General features: G+C 46.8%; 2 protein-coding genes across 4 annotated transcripts; one reads left to right on the forward strand and one right to left on the reverse strand.

Moving 5' to 3' along the window:
• Positions 1-2067: 2067 nt before the first annotated feature.
• On the forward strand, positions 2068-13021 carry LOC123486548 (nuclear receptor-binding factor 2-like). Of its 3 annotated transcripts, none has more exons than XM_045217873.1 (4): positions 2068-2279; positions 3211-3295; positions 11090-11130; positions 12409-13021. In XM_045217873.1, the coding sequence occupies exons 1-4, from the start codon at positions 2274-2276 to the stop codon at positions 13012-13014; spliced, it is 738 nt and encodes a 245-aa protein (XP_045073808.1). In that variant the 5' UTR covers positions 2068-2273; the 3' UTR covers positions 13015-13021. The 3 variants fall into 3 exon arrangements, with proteins under 3 accessions (XP_045073808.1, XP_045073809.1, XP_045073807.1); XM_045217872.1 differs by having other exon boundaries at positions 2070-2303; XM_045217874.1 differs by lacking the exon at positions 3211-3295 and having other exon boundaries at positions 2069-2303.
• A 300-nt stretch (positions 13022-13321) lies between these two features.
• On the reverse strand, positions 13322-15632 carry LOC123486547 (leucine-rich repeat extensin-like protein 5). Its single transcript, XM_045217871.1, has 2 exons — positions 13573-15632; positions 13322-13513 (listed from the first exon to the last, which is right to left on the reverse strand). Exons 1-2 carry the CDS (start codon positions 15528-15530, stop codon positions 13417-13419), a joined length of 2055 nt encoding a protein of 684 aa, XP_045073806.1. The 5' UTR covers positions 15531-15632; the 3' UTR covers positions 13322-13416.
• Positions 15633-17878: the final 2246 nt, after the last annotated feature.

Here is a 17878-nt window from a genome sequence, read left to right on the forward strand (position 1 = left end):
CTTGCTTTTGATCGACGGAGAGACCTAAGGTTAGCTGGTTCGCTAACAAAGGCGGAGGGTAATGGGGAAAAAGTATAGTAATTTAAAAATGCTAAGTTAGCTAGCTAGGTAATTTAAAAAATGCTAAACAAGAATACACACGAGAAACTAAAAAGGCTATAATATCTACGCTACTTGCTAGGGTACTTGTCGATGAGTTTGTATGGAGAAATGTGCCTTGAGGAATGAAGTCAAAACTTGCGACATGATGTGTAGTTCTCAGTGGTGTAAAGTACTTAAGTAAAAATACTTTAAAGTACTACTTAAGTATTTTTGGGGGGTATCTGTTTTTGACTTTACTTTTTATATTTTTGACAACTTTTACTTGTACTTCACTACATTCCTTAAGAAAATATTGTACTTTTTACTCCATACATTTCCCCTGGCACCCAAAATTACTCATTACATTTTGAATGCTTAGCAGGACGGAAAAATTGTCCAATTCACACACTTATCAAGAGAACATCCCTACTGCCTCTGATCTGGCAGACTCACTAAACACAAATGCTTCATTTGTAAATTATGTCTGAGTGTTGGAGATAGCCCCTGGCTAACCATACATTTAAAAAACAAGAAAATGGTGCCGTCTGGTTTGCTTAATATAATTAATTTGAAATTATTTATACTTTTACTTTTGATACTTAAGTATATTTGAGCAATTACATGTACTTAAGTATATTTCTTAATTAGCATTTCGTTTTGAGGGGGTAATTACAGGCAAATATATTGATAAAAGTGACCTTGTCAGAGAGAGATTTGGGCAGTTATCAAAACGTCACGTCAGGGTAAGCCTACACGAAACACAGACCTTATATGAAGTATTCTAAAATCCCCAATGAAAAATTAATGATGAAAAAACAATTGGAACCATTTTCGGGTTTTACCACTAGGTTTTATGGGTATTATGACTCATACTGTGGTACTCAATAATGGCACAGATACAAAGATGAGCCCTCTATATATCTCTATGGCCTGTTGTTCACACGTAAATCTGCCCTCTTATTGGCTAGAATGGTCCCACCTGATCTCGCTTCCTACCGCCTGTCTTCCGTCTCTGAGGACATGTATTTCCATTGTTAGAGCGGTCACTCAAATATCTTGTCAATATAATAGACAATATTTACTTCAGTACGCCAGGCAACTGGTTGATAGATCGCAGCTCCCTCTAGTGGTGAGATGTTGGATTGTAGCTGAATATATATATATTTTTTTGTAATTATTTTGTTTAACCAGGTAAGCCAGTTGAGAACAAGTTCTCATTTACAACTGCGACCTGGCCAAGATAAAGCAATATAACTAACCCAAGATAGACCAGAGACTTTCGTTTCCAATGAGAGCAAATTAATCATAGTGGGCGGAGCCAAGCACGACCTAGTGAGATCCTGCTGGCGCGTTCTATCATGAATTTGCATATGCGAGTTAGGCAACGCCTACTCTGTGAGTGCGCATGTGCAGTAACTGAATTCGCCCATGCACTCCTTCTAAACAACGCAACCTTATGAAAACTTTGGGTAAAGTCTACAAAACGCAGTCCACTCTGTTTGTTACAGATTTATACTTTTGGAGAAAAAAAATACTGTATGGAGAATCAAATGTTTCATTGATGAGAACATTTGCAGAATGTCGGCCAAAATCCATCTCACTCCATCTTCTCCCACTGCCGGCCACCGGGGCTTCCTCTCATCGCCATATTTCGTAGTGAGTGGAAACGCCAACCGGATGCTTCATATTTATACATCCGGTGAAATATCTGTCTCATTGTTCTAATCTGTGTTGTCGCTGTCAAAAAACGGAAGTTAGGAAATTACGCCGAGAATATTGTAACGTCACCACGTTATTTGTCGTTTTTGAGCGGTGGTGTTTAGAAAGGATACAGCTTTTGTCAAAATTGACTTTTCGTAGCAGGTTTAGAAGGATTTATGACGCAGATTAGGATAATTAACGAAGCAGGTTAGGATAATTAGGTTAAGGCTAGGAAAAGAGTTAGGGTTAGCTACAATGCAAAAAAAAAATATATATATACTTTTGACATCAATTTGACAAAAGCTGTATCCCATCTAGGCATGACCTTGTTTAACTGGCTAGCTAGCTAGTTGTCCTGAATGTTTTAACCGTTTTATAATTTTAGCAGCCCGGTTTAACCAGAATCTTTGGTCCCGGAATAAAACAGTAGCGCCGATGACCGTCTGCGAGGGACTACAAGACGTTTCATGTAGTTTTTACTCTTGAAGAATATGGAGGTAGTGGACAGTCCTCTAAACCTCGTAAGTTTCTGTTTACGTTGCAATATCTAGGAGGCCAACAGGCTAGCTAACTAACACCCCGAGAAAGCGAGCCAACGTTAGCCCTTGGTTTTATTTCCAAACAAAGCCAGGGGGTGATTGACCTCGGTGTTTATATCACACTTATCTCTGTGGCCTTCTAGATAGTCCAACACAAAGTGCCAAGGTTTGTTAGCTAGCCAGATATGTTGTGGTTTTGGCTGTATATTAACGTAGCTAACTGGCTAACGTTAGTCAATTTAGCTAGCTAAGATTGTAGCCAGTCAACTAGCTAGGGAACGGTAATGTTAATTAAAGACAGGTAGCCAAATAAGCTTCCAGCTGACATGAGAGCTCACCTAGCTAAAGGCTTTATTCTCGAGTTGGTCAAAACGTGTATCTAGCTAGCTAGCTAACGTTATATCTATATGTAACGAACAGTAGGCAGCTAGCTAGCTAACTAAAGAAGTAAACATATTGCGAAAGAGGAACCAGACGAGAAAAGCTTAAGCCAAAGATACTTCTCCTTTCATCCGTCCTTTAACTTTTATTAGCTAGTTAGCCATCGTTAGACTCATAGCTAAGAATATAATAATCAATCCTTTAAATGACAGCACTTTACCAACATCAAGGTATTTTGTTCCATTCTGACACGAAGTAAACATTTTCTTGCACATTATATGTATACCTATTTTCCAATTGTGCAGACATTAAATTAGGACTGATGGGACTTCTAAGACATGAGACCCCTTCTGATATGGTTTAGAAAGCCTCTCTTGCCAGCACTTCTCTGGTGTAGAAGTACTTTACAGTCTGATCTGGAAGGGCAGGATTTGTGCATTTGTAGGTAAGATAAGACAAATATGTTGTTATGAGATCTCTCTCCCCTCCACTCCCCATCTCCTCTCAGGCCCATCAGCAGTCCAGGAAGGCAGACCGTTTGTTGGCAGCTGGTAAATATGAAGAAGCTATTTCCTGCCATGGGAAAGCTGCAGGTGTGTCTTCAGTCTACTGAACTTGTTTTATTTCACCATTCTGTGAATAATAATACATATTAGAGATTGACACATTCTGAATTTGGATTGTCTTTCCATGATGTAATTGGACATTCTGAGTTACATTTTGAGACTATTAATGACTGTCAGACTGAAACAACTCACACACAACCCACTTCCTCAAGATGTCAGACCGGTAACAGATTATGATCCGGGATTAAACCCATTTGCGCCATCGTCACCAGGAGAATAATAACACAACTATTTCCTGCTCTGTATACTGTAGCGATCTGTAGCGTTCTGGAGCATTCTGGAGCGATCTGTAGCGTTCTGGAGCATTCTGGAGCGATCTGTAGCGTTCTGGAGCATTCTGTAGCGATCTGTAGCGTTCTGTAATGTTTAGTAGTGTGGAGTGTTTAGTAGTGTTCTGTAGTGTGGATTAGTGTTCTGTAGTGTGGATTAGTGTTCTGTAGTGTGGAGTAGAGTTCTGTAGTGTGGAGTAGAGTTCTGTAGTGTGGAGTAGAGTTCTGTAGTGTGGAGTAGAGTTCTGTAGTGTTCTGTAGTGTGGAGTGTTTAGTAGTGTTCTGTAGCATTCTGTAGTGTTTAGGAGTGTTCTGGAGTGTTTAGTAGCGTTCTGGAGTGTTCTGTAGTGTTTAGGAGTGTTCTGGAGTGTTTAGTAGCGTTCTGGAGTGTTCTGTAGTGTTCTGGAGTGTTTAGTAGCGTTCTGGAGTGGGAGTGTTTAGTAGTCTGGAGTGTTTAGTGGTGTGGAGTGTTCTGGAGAGTTTTCTGTAATGTTCTGTAGTGTGGAGTGTTTAGTAGTATTCTGTAGCGTTCTGTAGTGTTTAGTAGCGTTCTGTAGTGTTTAGTAGCGTTCTGTAGTAGTGTGGAGCGTTCTGTAGTGTTTAGTAGCGTTCTGTAGTAGTGTGGAGCGTTCTGTTGTAGTGTTTAGTAGCGTTCTGTAGTGTTTAGTAGCGTTCTGTAGTGTTTAGTAGCGTTCTGTAGTGTTTAGTAGCGTTCTGTAGTGTTTAGTAGCGTTCTGTAGTAGTGTGGAGCGTTTTGTTGTAGTGTTTAGGAGCGTTATGTAGTAGTATGGAGCGTTCTGTTGTGTTTAGTAGCGTTCTGTAGTAGTGTGGAGCGTTCTGTAGTAGTGTGGAGCGTTCTGTAGTGTTTAGTAGCGTTCTGTAGTAGTGTGGAGCGTTCTGTAGTAGTGTGGAGCGTTCTGTAGTAGTGTGGAGCGTTCTGTAGTAGTGTGGAGCGTTCTGTAGTAGTGTGGAGCGTTCTGGAGGGTTTAGTAGCGTTCTGTAGTAGTGTGGAGCGTTCTGTAGTGTTTAGTAGCGTTCTGTAGTGTTTAGTAGCGTTCTGTAGTGTTTAGTAGCGTTCTGTAGTAGTGTGGAGCGTTCTGTTGTAGTGTTTAGTAGCGTTCTGTAGTGTTTAGTAGCGTTCTGTAGTAGTGTGGAGCGTTTTGTAGTAGTGTGGAGCGTTTTGTAGTAGTGTGGAGCGTTCTGTAGTGTTTAGTAGCGTTCTGTAGTAGTGTGGAGCGTTCTGTTGTAGTGTTTAGGAGTGTTCTGTAGTAGTGTGGAGCGTTCTGTAGTGTTTAGTAGCGTTCTGTAGTAGTGTGGAGCGTTCTGTAGCGTTCTGTAGTAGTGTGGAGCGTTCTGTAGTGTTTAGTAGCGTTCTGTAGTAGTGTGGAGCGTTCTGTAGTAGTGTGGAGCGTTCTGTAGTAGTGTGGAGCGTTCTGTAGTAGTGTGGACCGTTCTGTAGTAGTGTGGAGCGTTCTGTAGTAGTGTGGAGCGTTCTGTAGTAGTGTGGAGCGTTCTGTAGTAGTGTGGAGCGTTCTGTAGTGTTTAGTAGCGTTCTGTAGTAGTGTGGAGCGTTCTGTAGTAGTGTGGAGCGTTCTGTAGTAGTGTGGAGCGTTCTGTAGTAGTGTGGAGCGTTCTGTAGTAGTGTGGAGCGTTCTGTAGTAGTGTGGAGCGTTCTGTAGTGTTTAGTAGCGTTCTGTAGTAGTGTGGAGTGTTCTGTAGTAGTGTGGAGCGTTCTGTAGTAGTGTGGAGCGTTCTGTAGTAGTGTGGAGCGTTCTGTAGTAGTGTGGAGCGTTCTGTAGTGTTTAGTAGCGTTCTGTAGTGTTTAGTAGCGTTCTGTAGTAGTGTGGAGCGTTCTGTAGTAGTGTGGAGCGTTCTGTAGTAGTGTTGAGCGTTCTGTAGTAGTGTGGAGCGTTCTGTAGTAGTGTGGAGCGTTCTGTAGTAGTGTGGAGCGTTCTGTAGTAGTGTGGAGCGTTCTGTAGTGTTTAGTAGCGTTCTGTAGTAGTGTGGAGTGTTCTGTAGTAGTGTGGAGCGTTCTGTAGTAGTGTGGAGCGTTCTGTAGTAGTGTGGAGCGTTCTGTAGTGTTTAGTAGCGTTCTGTAGTGTTTAGTAGCGTTCTGTAGTAGTGTGGAGCGTTCTGTAGTAGTGTGGAGCGTTCTGTAGTAGTGTGGAGCGTTCTGTAGTAGTGTGGAGCGTTCTGTAGTAGTGTTTAGTAGCGTTCTGTAGTGTTTAGTAGCGTTCTGTAGTAGTGTGGAGCGTTCTGTAGTAGTGTGGAGCGTTCTGTAGTAGTGTGGAGCGTTCTGTAGTAGTGTGGAGCGTTCTGTAGTAGTGTTTAGTAGCGTTCTGTAGTAGTGTTTAGTAGCGTTCTGTAGTAGTGTGGAGCGTTCTGTAGTAGTGTGGAGCGTTCTGTAGTAGTGTGGAGCGTTCTGTAGTAGTGTGGAGCGTTCTGTAGTAGTGTGGAGCGTTCTGTAGTAGTGTGGAGCGTTCTGTAGTGTTTAGTAGCGTTCTGTAGTAGTGTGGAGCGTTCTGTAGTAGTGTTCTGGAGCGTTCTGTAGTAGTGTTCTGGAGCGTTCTGTAGTAGTGTTCTGGAGCGTTCTGGAGTGGGGAGCGTTTAGGAGCATTCTGGAGTGTTCTGTATAGTTTAGGAGCGTTTAGTAGCGTTCTGGAGGGTTTAGTAGTGTTCTGGTGGGTTTAGTAGTGTTCTGGTGGGTTTAGGAGCGTCCTGGTGGGTTTAGGAGCGTCCTGGTGGGTTTAGGAGCGTCCTGGTGGGTTTAGGAGCATTCTGTAGTGTGGAGCGTCCTGGTGGGTTTAGTAGCGTCCTGGTGGGTTTAGGAGCGTCCTGGTGGGTTTAGTAGCGTCCTGGTGGGTTTAGGAGCGTCCTGGAGGGTTTAGGAGCGTCCTGGTGGGTTTAGGAGCGTCCTGGGGGGTTTAGGAGCGTCCTGGTGGGTTTAGGAGCGTCCTGGGGGGTTTAGGAGCGTCCTGGTGGGTTTAGGAGCGTCCTGGTGGGTTTAGTAGCATTCTGAAGTGTGGAGCGTCCTGTAGTAGTGTGGAGCGTTCTGGAGGTTTTAGGAGCGTTCTGGAGGGTTTAGGAGCGTTCTGGTGGGTTTAGTAGCGTCCTGGTGGGTTTAGGAGCGTCCTGGTGGGTTTAGTAGCATTCTGAAGTGTGGAGCGTCCTGGAGGGTTTAGGAGCGTCCTGGTGGGTTTAGGAGCGTCCTGGGGGGTTTAGGAGCGTCCTGGAGGGTTTAGGAGCGTCCTGGTGGGTTTAGTAGCGTCCTGGTGGGTTTAGTAGCGTCCTGGAGGGTTTAGGAGCGTCCTGGTGGGTTTAGGAGCGTCCTGGTGGGTTTAGGAGCGTCCTGGTGGGTTTAGGAGCGTCCTGGTGGGTTTAGGACGTTTAGGAGCGTCCTGGTGGGTTTAGGAGCATTCTGTAGTGTTGTGGAGTGTTCAGGGTTCTCACCATGTGTGCCAGTTCAATCTCCAGGGACATCAGGGCAAAAATAAACATGCCCTAGGAAAATCCATTGTGTTATAAAAGTTATACCAGCTAACAACCCCAATGTCTGACAGACTATATATAGGGCCGGCGTCTGACAGACTATATATAGGGCCGGCGTCTGACAGACTATATATAGGGCCGGCGTCTGACAGACTATATATAGGGCCGGCGTCTGACAGACTATATACAGTTGAAGTCGGAAGTTTACATACACCTTAGCCAAATACATTTAAACTCAGTTTTTCACAATTCCTGACATTTAATCCTAGTAAAAATTCCCTGTCTTAGGTCAGTTAGGATCACCACTTTATTTTAAGAATGTGAAATGTCAGAATAATAGTAGAGAATGATTTATTTAAGCTTTTATTTCTTTCATCACATTCCCAGTGGGTCAGAAGTTTACATACACTCAATTAGTATTTGGTAGCATTGCCTTTAAATTGGGTCAAACGTTTCGGGTAGCCTTCCACAAGCTTCCCACAATAAGTTGGGTGAATTTTGGCCCATTCCTCCTGACAGAGCTTGTGTAACTGAGTCAGGTTTGTAGGCCTCCTTGCTCGCACACGCTTTTTCAGTTCTGCCCACAAAGTTTCTATAGGATTGAGGTCAGGGCTTTGTGATGGCGACTCCAATACCTTGACCTTGTTGTCCTTAAGCCATTTTGCCACAACTTTGGAAGTATGCTTGGGGTCATTGTCCATTTGGAAGACCCATTTGCGACCAAGCTTTAACTTCCTGACTGATGTCTTGAGATGTTGCTTCAATATATCCACATAATTTTCCTTCCTCATGAAGTCATCTATTTTGTGAAGTGCACCAGTTCCTCCTGCAGCAAAGCACCCCCACAGCATGATGTTGCCACCCCCGTGCTTCACGGTTGGGATGATGTTCTTCGGCTTGCAATATACCTCCTTTTTCATCAGACCAGAGGACATTTCTCCAAAAAGTACGATCTTTGTCCCCATGTGCAGTTGCAAACCGTAGTCTGGCTTTTTTTATGGCGGTTTTGGAGCAGTGGCTTCTTCCTTGCTGAGCGGCCTTTCAGGTTATGTCGATATAGGACTTGTTTTACTGTGGGTATAGATACTTTTGTACCTGTTTCCTCCAGCATCTGCACAAAGTCCTTTGCTGTTGTTCTGGGACTGATTTGCACTTTTCGCACCAAAGTACGTTCATCTCTAGGAGACAGAACGCGTCTCCTTCCTGAGCGGTATGACGGCTGCATGGTCCCATGGTGTTTATACTTGCGTACTATTGTTTGTACAGATGAACGTGGTACCTTCAGGTGTTTGGAAATTGCTCCCAAGGATGAACCAGACTTGTGGAGGTCTACAAGTTTGAAGGTAGGCCTTGAAATACATCCACAGGTACACCTCCAATGATGTCAATTAGCCTATCAGAAGCTTCTAAAGCCATGACATAATTTCCTGGAATTTTCCAAGCTGTTTAAAGGAACAGTCAACCTATTATATGTAAACTTCTGACCCACTGGAATTGTGATAAAGTGAAATAATCTGTCTGTAAACAATTTTTGGAAAAATTACTTGTCATGCACGAAGTAGATGGCCTAACCGACTTGCCAAAACTATAGTTTGTTAACAAGGAATTTGTGGAGTGTTTGAAAAACGAGTTTTAATGACTCCAATCTAAGTCAAATCAAATCAAATCAAATGTTATTGGTCACATGCGCCGAATACAACAGGTGCAGACATTACAGTGAAATGCTTACTTACAGCCCTTAACCAACAGTGCATTTATTTTCAACAAAAAAAAAGTAAAAATAAAACAACAACAAAAAAAGTGTTGAGAAAAAAAGAGCAGAAGTAAAATAAAGTGACAGTAGGGAGGCTATATATACAGGGGGGTACCGTTGCAGAGTCAATGTGCGGGGGCACCGGCTAGTTGAGGTAGTTGAGGTAATATGTACATGTGGGTAGAGTTAAAGTGACTATGCATAAATAATTAACAGAGTAGCAGCAGCGTAAAAAGGATGGGGTGGGGGGGGCAGTGCAAATAGTCCGGGTAGCCATGATTAGCTGTTCAGGAGTCTTATGGCTTGGGGGTAGAAGCTGTTGAGAAGTCTTTTGGACCTAGACTTGGCACTCCGGTACCGCTTGCCGTGCGGTAGCAGAGAGAACAGTCTATGATTAGGGTGGCTGGAGTCTTTGACAATTTTGAGGGCCTTCCTCTGACACCGCCTGGTATAGAGGTCCTGGATGGCAGGAAGCTTGGCCCCAGTGATGTACTGGGCCGTACGCACTACCCTCTGTAGTGCCTTGCGGTCGGAGGCCAAGCAGTTGCCATACCAGGCGGTGATGCAACCAGTCAGGATGCTCTCGATGGTGCAGCTTTATACTTTTTTGAGGATCTGAGGACCCATGCCAAATCTTTTCAGTCTCCTGAGGGGGAATAGGCTTTGTCGTGCCCTCTTCACGACTGTCTTGGTGTGTTTGGACCATGATAGTTCGTTGGTGATGTGGACACCAAGTGTATGTAAACTTCCGACTTCAACTGTATCCACACACACTACCGTTCAAAATTTTGGGGTCACTTAGAAATAATGATTTTTAATTGAAATAATAATTGTCCTTCAAACTTTGCTTTCATCAAAGAATCCTCCATTTGCAGCAATTACAGCCTTGCAGACCTTTGGCATTCTAGTTGTCAATTTGTTGAGGTAATCTGAAGAGATTTCACCCCATGCTTCCTGAAGCACCTCGCACAAGTTGGATTGGCTTGATGGGCACTTCTTACGTACCATACGGTCAAGCTGCTCCCACAACAGCTCAATAGGGTTGAGATCCGGTGACTGTGCTGGCCACTCCATTATAGATAGAATACCAGCTGACTGCTTCTTCTCTAAATAGTTCTTGCATAGTTTGGAGCTGTGCTTTGGGTCATTGTCCTGTTGTAGGAGGAAATTGGCTCCAATCAAGCGCTGTCCACAGGGTATGGCATGGCGTTGCAAAATGGAGTGATAGCCTTCCTTCTTCAAGATCCCTTTTACCCTATACAAATCTCCCACTTTACCACCACCAAAGCACCCCCAGACCATCACATTGCCTCCACCATGCTTGACAGATGGCATCAAGCACTCCTCCAGCATCTTTTCATTTGGTTTGCGTCTCACAAATGTTCTTCTTTGTGATCCAAACACCTCAAACTTCGATTCGTCTGTCGATAACACTTTTTTCCAATCTTCCTCTGTCCAGTGTCTGTACGAGATCTTCAGTTTCTTGGCAATTTCTCGCATGGAATAGCCTTCATTTCTAAGAACAAGAATAGCCTGACGAGTGTCAGAAAGTTATTTGTTTCTGGCCATTTTGATCCTGTAATCGAACCTGATGCTCCAGATACTCAACTAGTCTCAAAAAGGCCAGTTTTATTGCTTCTTTAATCAGCACAACAGTTTTCAGCTGTGCTAACATAATTGCAAACGGGTTTTCTAATGATCAATTAGCCTTTTTTTAAATGATAAACTTGGATTAGCAAACACAACGTGCCATTGGAACACAGGACTGATGGTTGCTGATAATGTGCCTCTGTACGCCTATGTAGATATTCCATAAAAAAATCAGCCGTTTCCAGCTACAATAGCCATTTACAACATTAACAATGTTTACACTGTATTTCTGATCAATTTGATGTTATTTTAATAGACAAAATGTTTCTTTCGAAAACAAGGACATTTCTAAGTGACCCCAAACTTTTGAACGTCTGTCTGTCTGTCCATCTGACTGACTGACTAAAAGCTACATAGAGATAATGGAACAGATACTGAGAACATTAGGAGAAGTGTTGTGTGCTCTGTTTGCAACACAAATAAACAAGAAGCTAAAAGTAGAAGCTAGCTGGGTGACTTCAATGTCATTCTGGACAGAAATGGACTGTATGCTGTTATAATACATTCATACTATATAATGCTCCAGATAGAGATGTTTAATGCTCCAGATAGAGATGTTTAATGCCGGCCTAGTAAGTGATTTGTGTGTGTGTGTTGCAGAGCTGCTGAGGGAAGCCATGACGCTGACCGAGTGTGAACAGGTGAGTCTGGGCTCAGTAGGGTGTTGTGAATGTCACACTCTTGGACCTCAGCCATGACCTCCTGGGCTGCTGTTGATCAATATTTACCAAATAATATTCTACAACAATATTAACACCCTAGAATACCATTAATTACTTACAGGATGTAGATTTTGTGCAGACAAATCAAAACATTATTTGGTCAACTTAGTTCTGTCTTTTATTTGAATAAAGCATACCGCTACTAGAGCATTACCCTAGCTGAATGCCAGAGGTTTGGTGTTGAGTCATGTTGTTGTAGTAGTAGTAGTCCCCTGTAGCTCAGTTGGTAGAGCATGGCGCTTGCAACGGCAGGGTTGTGGGTTCGTTTCCCACGGGGGGCCAGTATGAAAATGTATGCACTCACTAACTGTAAGTCGCTCTGGATAAGAGCGTCTGCTAAATGACTTAAATGTAGTAGTAGTGAGGGGTTGAGTCATGTCGTCTTAGTAGTGAGGGGTTGAGTCATGTTGTCGTAGTGAGGGGTTGAGTCATGTTGTCGTAGTGAGGGGTTGAGTCATGTTGTCGTAGTGAGGGGTTGAGTCGTGTTGTCGTAGTGAGGGGTTGAGTCGTGTTGTCGTAGTGAGGGGTTGAGTCGTGTTGTAGTAGTGAGGGGTTGAGTCATGTTGTCGTAGTGAGGGGTTGAGTCGTGTTGTAGTAGTGAGGGGTTGAGTCGTGTTGTCGTAGTGAGGGGTTGAGTCATGTTGTCGTAGTGAGGGGTTGAGTCGTGTTGTCGTAGTGAGGGGTTGAGTCGTGTTGTCGTAGTGAGGGGTTGAGTCATGTTGTCGTAGTGAGGGGTTGAGTCATGTTGTCGTAGTGAGGGGTTGAGTCATGTTGTCGTAGTGAGGGGTTGAGTCGTGTTGTCGTAGTGAGGGGTTGAGTCGTGTTGTAGTAGTGAGGGGTTGAGTCGTGTTGTAGTAGTGAGGGGTTGAGTCGTGTTGTAGTAGTGAGGGGTTGAGTCGTGTTGTCGTAGTGAGGGGTTGAGTCGTGTTGTCGTAGTGAGGGGTTGAGTCGTGTTGTAGTAGTGAGGGGTTGAGTCGTGTTGTCGTAGTGAGGGGTTGAGTCGTGTTGTCGTAGTGAGGGGTTGAGTCATGTTGTCGTAGTGAGGGGTTGAGTCGTGTTGTCGTAGTGAGGGGTTGAGTCGTGTTGTAGTAGTGAGGGGTTGAGTCGTGTAGTAGTAGTGAGGGGTTGAGTCGTGTTGTCGTAGTGAGGGGTTGAGTCGTGTTGTGCCTGAGGCCTGTCTGTCTCTGTCTCCTCCAGGCTGGTCTGTCCATGGCACTCCAGAGGGACAGCCACGTGAAGCAGCAGCGGCTGATTGAGGAGAAATGGAGGAGGACCAGACAGGAGGGCAAGCCCAGGGTCCTCCAGAGCCACCCCTCTACTGACCAGCCCCCTGGCCTCTTGACCAGCGAGCCCCCCCGCCACCCAGAGAGGGAGTACGACACCTGGCTGTACCTCCTGAAGAACAAGGGTGCCCCCCCTCCCCCCAAGCCCTGCCCCGGCAGCAAAACCCACAAGGATGATAAGACCCGTCTGGAGGAGCAGCAGACCACCATCGCCAACCTGCGGCGCCTCCTGGACCATCTGGCGGGAGAGAACGAGAAGCTGACCCAGGACAACCAGCGCCTGCGTGGGGAGAACATCCGGCTGAAGAGGGACGCGGCGGACACAGACTTACTGGAGAAGTCAGAGCTGTGGGTTCTGCCTCAGTCAGAGGAGAGGAAGAACAAGGAGATCCCCATCCCTACCCTGCCCCCTCTGGAGATGCCCGAGGACATCTCTCTGGATGACCTGCCTGCCCTGGAGCTCCCCGAGGACAGCCAGCACCAACTGCAGGCGCTGCTGGACAGAGACAACAAGCTGTGATGAGCCATGCGGACAGACAGACAGACAGAGACCCCAGCCAGCCCAGCACTAACTAACTAAAGGGAGCCTCTCTACAGAGAGACTGTGTCCAGACTAGACTGGAGGAAAGCTGGCAAATCTCAATAAAAGTGTTTGATTGGTTGGTGGCCTCAGGCACTAGATAGCAACCACAAGTGGTCACAGTGACAAGTTGGTAAAGGTCATTTCTCCTAGTTCTGTCAGTCTCCCCAGTGTCTCCCCAGTGGGTACTACATCTAGTTCATAAAAGAAAAACAAACTCTTTGCAGCAATTGTGCCTTTTGAAAATGTCTGAAATGTTTGTGTTAGTTACCATGTAGTTGAAGGTAAGTCAAAAGGGAGAGACTATAATCAGGGATCTCCCTGCTTTGATAACAGGTCTCTCTATCTGGAGGCCCTGACTGGTCGACTGGGATGACTGACTGACCCTCTGATACCCACCAGGGGGAGGGTTGACTGACTGACCCTCTGATACCCACCAGGGGGGTACTGGCCCTCTGATAGGGGAGGTTGACTGACTGACCCTCTGATACCCACCAGGGGGAGGGTTGACTGACTGACCCTCTGATACCCACCAGGGGAGGGTTGACTGACTGACCCTCTGATACCCACCAGGGGGAGGGTTGACTGACTGACCCTCTGATACCCACCAGGGGGAGGGTTGACTGACTGACCCTCTGATACCCACCAGGGGGAGGGTTGACTGACTGACCCTCTGATACCCACCAGGGGGAGGGTTGACTGACTGACCCTCTGATACCCACCAGGGGGAGGGGTTGACTGACTGACCCTCTGATACCCACCAGGGGGAGGGGTTGACTGACTGACCCTCTGATACCCACCAGGGGGAGGGTTGACTGACTGACCCTCTGATACCCACCAGGGGAGGGGTGACTGACTGACCCTCTGATACCCACCAGGGGGAGGGTTGACTGACTGACCCTCTGATACCCACCAGGGGGAGGGTTGACTGACTGACCCTCTGATACCCACCAGGGGGAGGGTTGACTGACTGACCCTCTGATACCCACCAGGGGAGGGTTGACTGACTGACCCTCTGATACCCACCAGGGGAGGGTTGACTGACTGACCCTCTGATACCCACCAGGGGGAGGGTTGACTGACTGACCCTCTGATACCCACCAGGGGAGGGTTGACTGACTGACCCTCTGATACCCACCAGGGGGAGGGTTGACTGACTGACCCTCTGATACCCACCAGGGGGAGGGTTGACTGACTGACCCTCTGATACCCACCAGGGGAGGGTTGACTGACTGACCCTCTGATACCCACCAGGGGGAGGGGTTGACTGACTGACCCTCTGATACCCACCAGGGGGAGGGTTGACTGACTGACCCTCTGATACCCACCAGGGGGAGGGTTGACTGACTGACCCTCTGATACCCACCAGGGGGAGGGTTGACTGACTGACCCTCTGATACCCACCAGGGGGAGGGGTTGACTGACTGACCCTCTGATACCCACCAGGGGGAGGGTTGACTGACTGACCCTCTGATACCCACCAGGGGGAGGGTTGACTGACTGACCCTCTGATACCCACCAGGGGGAGGGTTGACTGACTGACCCTCTGATACCCACCAGGGGGAGGGTTGACTGACTGACCCTCTGATACCCACCAGGGGGAGGGTTGACTGACTGACCCTCTGATACCCACCAGGGGGAGGGTTGACTGACTGACCCTCTGATACCCACCAGGGGGAGGGGTTGACTGACTGACCCTCTGATACCCACCAGGGGGAGGGTTGACTGACTGACCCTCTGATACCCACCAGGGGGAGGGTTGACTGACTGACCCTCTGATACCCACCAGGGGGAGGGTTGACTGACTGACCCTCTGATACCCACCAAGGGGAGGGTTGACTGACTGACCCTCTGATACCCACCAGGGGAGGGTTGACTGACTGACCCTCTGATACCCACCAGGGGGAGGGTTGACTGACTGACCCTCTGATACCCACCAGGGGAGGGTTGACTGACTGACCCTCTGATACCCACCAGGGGGAGGGGTTGACTGACTGACCCTCTGATACCCACCAGGGGGAGGGTTGACTGACTGACCCTCTGATACCCACCAGGGGGGGGGTTGACTGACTGACCCTCTGATACCCACCAGGGGGAGGGTTGACTGACTGACCCTCTGATACCCACCAGGGGAGGGTTGACTGACTGACCCTCTGATACCCACCAGGGGAGGGTTGACTGACTGACCCTCTGATACCCACCAGGGGGAGGGTTGACTGACTGACCCTCTGATACCCACCAGGGGGAGGGTTGACTGACTGACCCTCTGATACCCACCAGGGGGAGGGTTGACTGACTGACCCTCTGATACCCACCAGGGGGAGGGTTGACTGACTGACCCTCTGATACCCACCAGGGGGAGGGTTGACTGACTGACCCTCTGATACCCACCAGGGGGAGGGTTGACTGACTGACAGCCGCTGCAGTGGAACCTCTAACCACTGCTCTACATCCATAGTGTGTGTTTCTGTGTTTGGGTTGTCTTGTTTCCCACCAGCTGTCTGTCAGATATCCAGTGGAGATGCCTGGGTGGGTAGAGAGGAAGGTTGCACACTTCCAGGAACTTTCCATACATTCCCCGGTGTTCCAGAAATCCTGGTTGGAGGATTCTGGATTTTCTTCTTATCCCCTCCAGATTCCAGGAAACCTCCAAACAGGATTTCTGGAAAACCTGGGAATTTATTTAAAGTCCCTGGAATTCTACAACCTTAGTAGAGAATAGTAGTACTTAGTGTCACGGTGTGAACCTGCAGTTTCATCCTCTCACCTTCCCTTCATCCTCTCACCTTCCCTTCCCTTCATCCTCTCACCTTCCCTTCATCTTTTCATCCTTTCACCTTCCCTTCATCCTCTCAGCTTCCCTTCATCCTTTCATCCTCTCAGCTTCCCTTCATCCTTTCCTCCTCTCAGCTTCTCTTCATCCTTTCATCCTCTCAGCTTCTCTTCATCTTTTCATCCTCACCTTCTCTTCATCTTTTCATCCTCTCACCTTCCCTTCATATTTTCATCCTTTCACCTTCCCTTCATCCTCTCAGTCCCTTCATCTTTTCATCCTCAGCTTCCCTTCATCTTTTCATCCTCATAATTTTAACCAACAACCTGTGAAGGAGCTTGAGTTTAGATTTGAAAGCTGAATGAAATGGTGTGTTTGTCCTTAAGCCGTTCAATGCAACGTTTGTTTTTTTGGCATTTAAATGTTTCTTAATAAATTTTAAAAAGCGTAAAGCCACGTAACTTCAATTTGCCTTACGGAGAAGGACAGCTGCTTGGGGTCAGTTTTAATTTCTGTGCTAGTCGAGATCATAGACATGTTTATATACGTCGTTGGTCTAGAGATCCGGGTAGAGGGGTTTCAGTTTGGATAGAGCTACCAAACTCAGCAATAACAACTGTCTTCATCTCGGAGTACGTACTCCTTAGCCTGGTCCCAGATGTGTCTGGCTTCCCTGGGCTCTGGCTATGCAGACAACACTACTGTCTTGGAGTACGTACTCCTTAGCCTGGTCCCAGATGTGTCTGGCTTCCCTGGGCTCTGGCTATGCAGACAACACTACTGTCCCGGAGTACGTCCTCCTTAGCCTGGTCCCAGATGTGTCTGGCTTCCCTGGGCTCTGGCTATGCAGACAACACTACTGTCCCGAGTACGTCCTCCTTAGCCTGGTCCCAGATGTGTCTGGCTTCCCTGGGCTCTGGCTATGCAGACAACACTACTGTCCCGGAGTACGTCCTCCTTAGCCTGGTCCCAGATGTGTCTGGCTTCCCTGGGCTCTGGCTATGCAGACAACACTACTGTCCCGGAGTACGTCCTCCTTAGCCTGGTCCCAGATGATTGCACAAACAGATCTAGGACCAGGTTACATTCTCCTCTGGTTGGCTGTAACAGAACGAAAGGCCCCCCGCAGCAGTGCCTGTTTTTCTTGGTAGTGTCTCCGTTCAGGACAAGGTGCTCTGGGAGAGGACTGAAACGCCACCCTGTTCCCCATGTTATGCACTGTCTTTTGACCAGGACCCACAGGGATTTGGCCACTCTGCATGGAGAAACCTTCAGCCTTTCTCCTCCATCCATCTCTAGACCAGCGTCCGAGAGGTTAGGGACCGTACCACCTACTGGGTGGACGTACACTAGATACAACTCTAGTTTAATTTGTACTGTATTCACTAAGTTGTTGATTGTGTAACAAAACCACACAAATAATATTTTCAGGTAACTTTTGTTTTGCTTGATTCTGTTTGAATATGCAGAATGGGATGTGAAATTCATTGTATATCTCCAGTGTAGCAGTATGAATCGGGGGGTGTAATTCAGTGCATTTGGAAAGTATTCAGACCCCTTGACTTCCACGTTTTGTTACCATACAGCCTTATTCTGAAATAGTTTTTTTCCCCTCATCAATACCCCATTATGACAAAGCAAAAACTGGTTTTTAGACATTTTAGCACATTTATAAAAAAATTAACTGAAATATTGCATTTACATAAGTATTCAGACCCTTTACTCAGTACTTTGTTGAAGCACCTTTGGCAGCGATTACAGCCTTGAGTCTTCTTGGGTGTGACGCTACAAGCTTGGCACACCTGTATTTGGGGAGTTTCTCCCATTCTTCTCTGCAGATCCTCTCAAGCTCTGTCAGGTTGGATGGGGAGCGTCGCTGCACAGCTATTTTCAGGTCTCTCCAGAGATGTTAGATCGGGTTCAAGTCCGGGCTCTGGCTGGGCCACTCAAGGACATTCAGAGACTTGTCCCGAAGCCACTCCTCCGTTGTCTTGGCTGTGTGCTTAGGGTCGTTGTCCTGTTAGAAGGTGA

The sequence above is a fragment of the Coregonus clupeaformis genome, unplaced genomic scaffold (genome assembly GCF_020615455.1).
Source record: "Coregonus clupeaformis isolate EN_2021a unplaced genomic scaffold, ASM2061545v1 scaf1261, whole genome shotgun sequence".
NCBI classification, from domain to species: domain Eukaryota; kingdom Metazoa; phylum Chordata; class Actinopteri; order Salmoniformes; family Salmonidae; genus Coregonus; species Coregonus clupeaformis.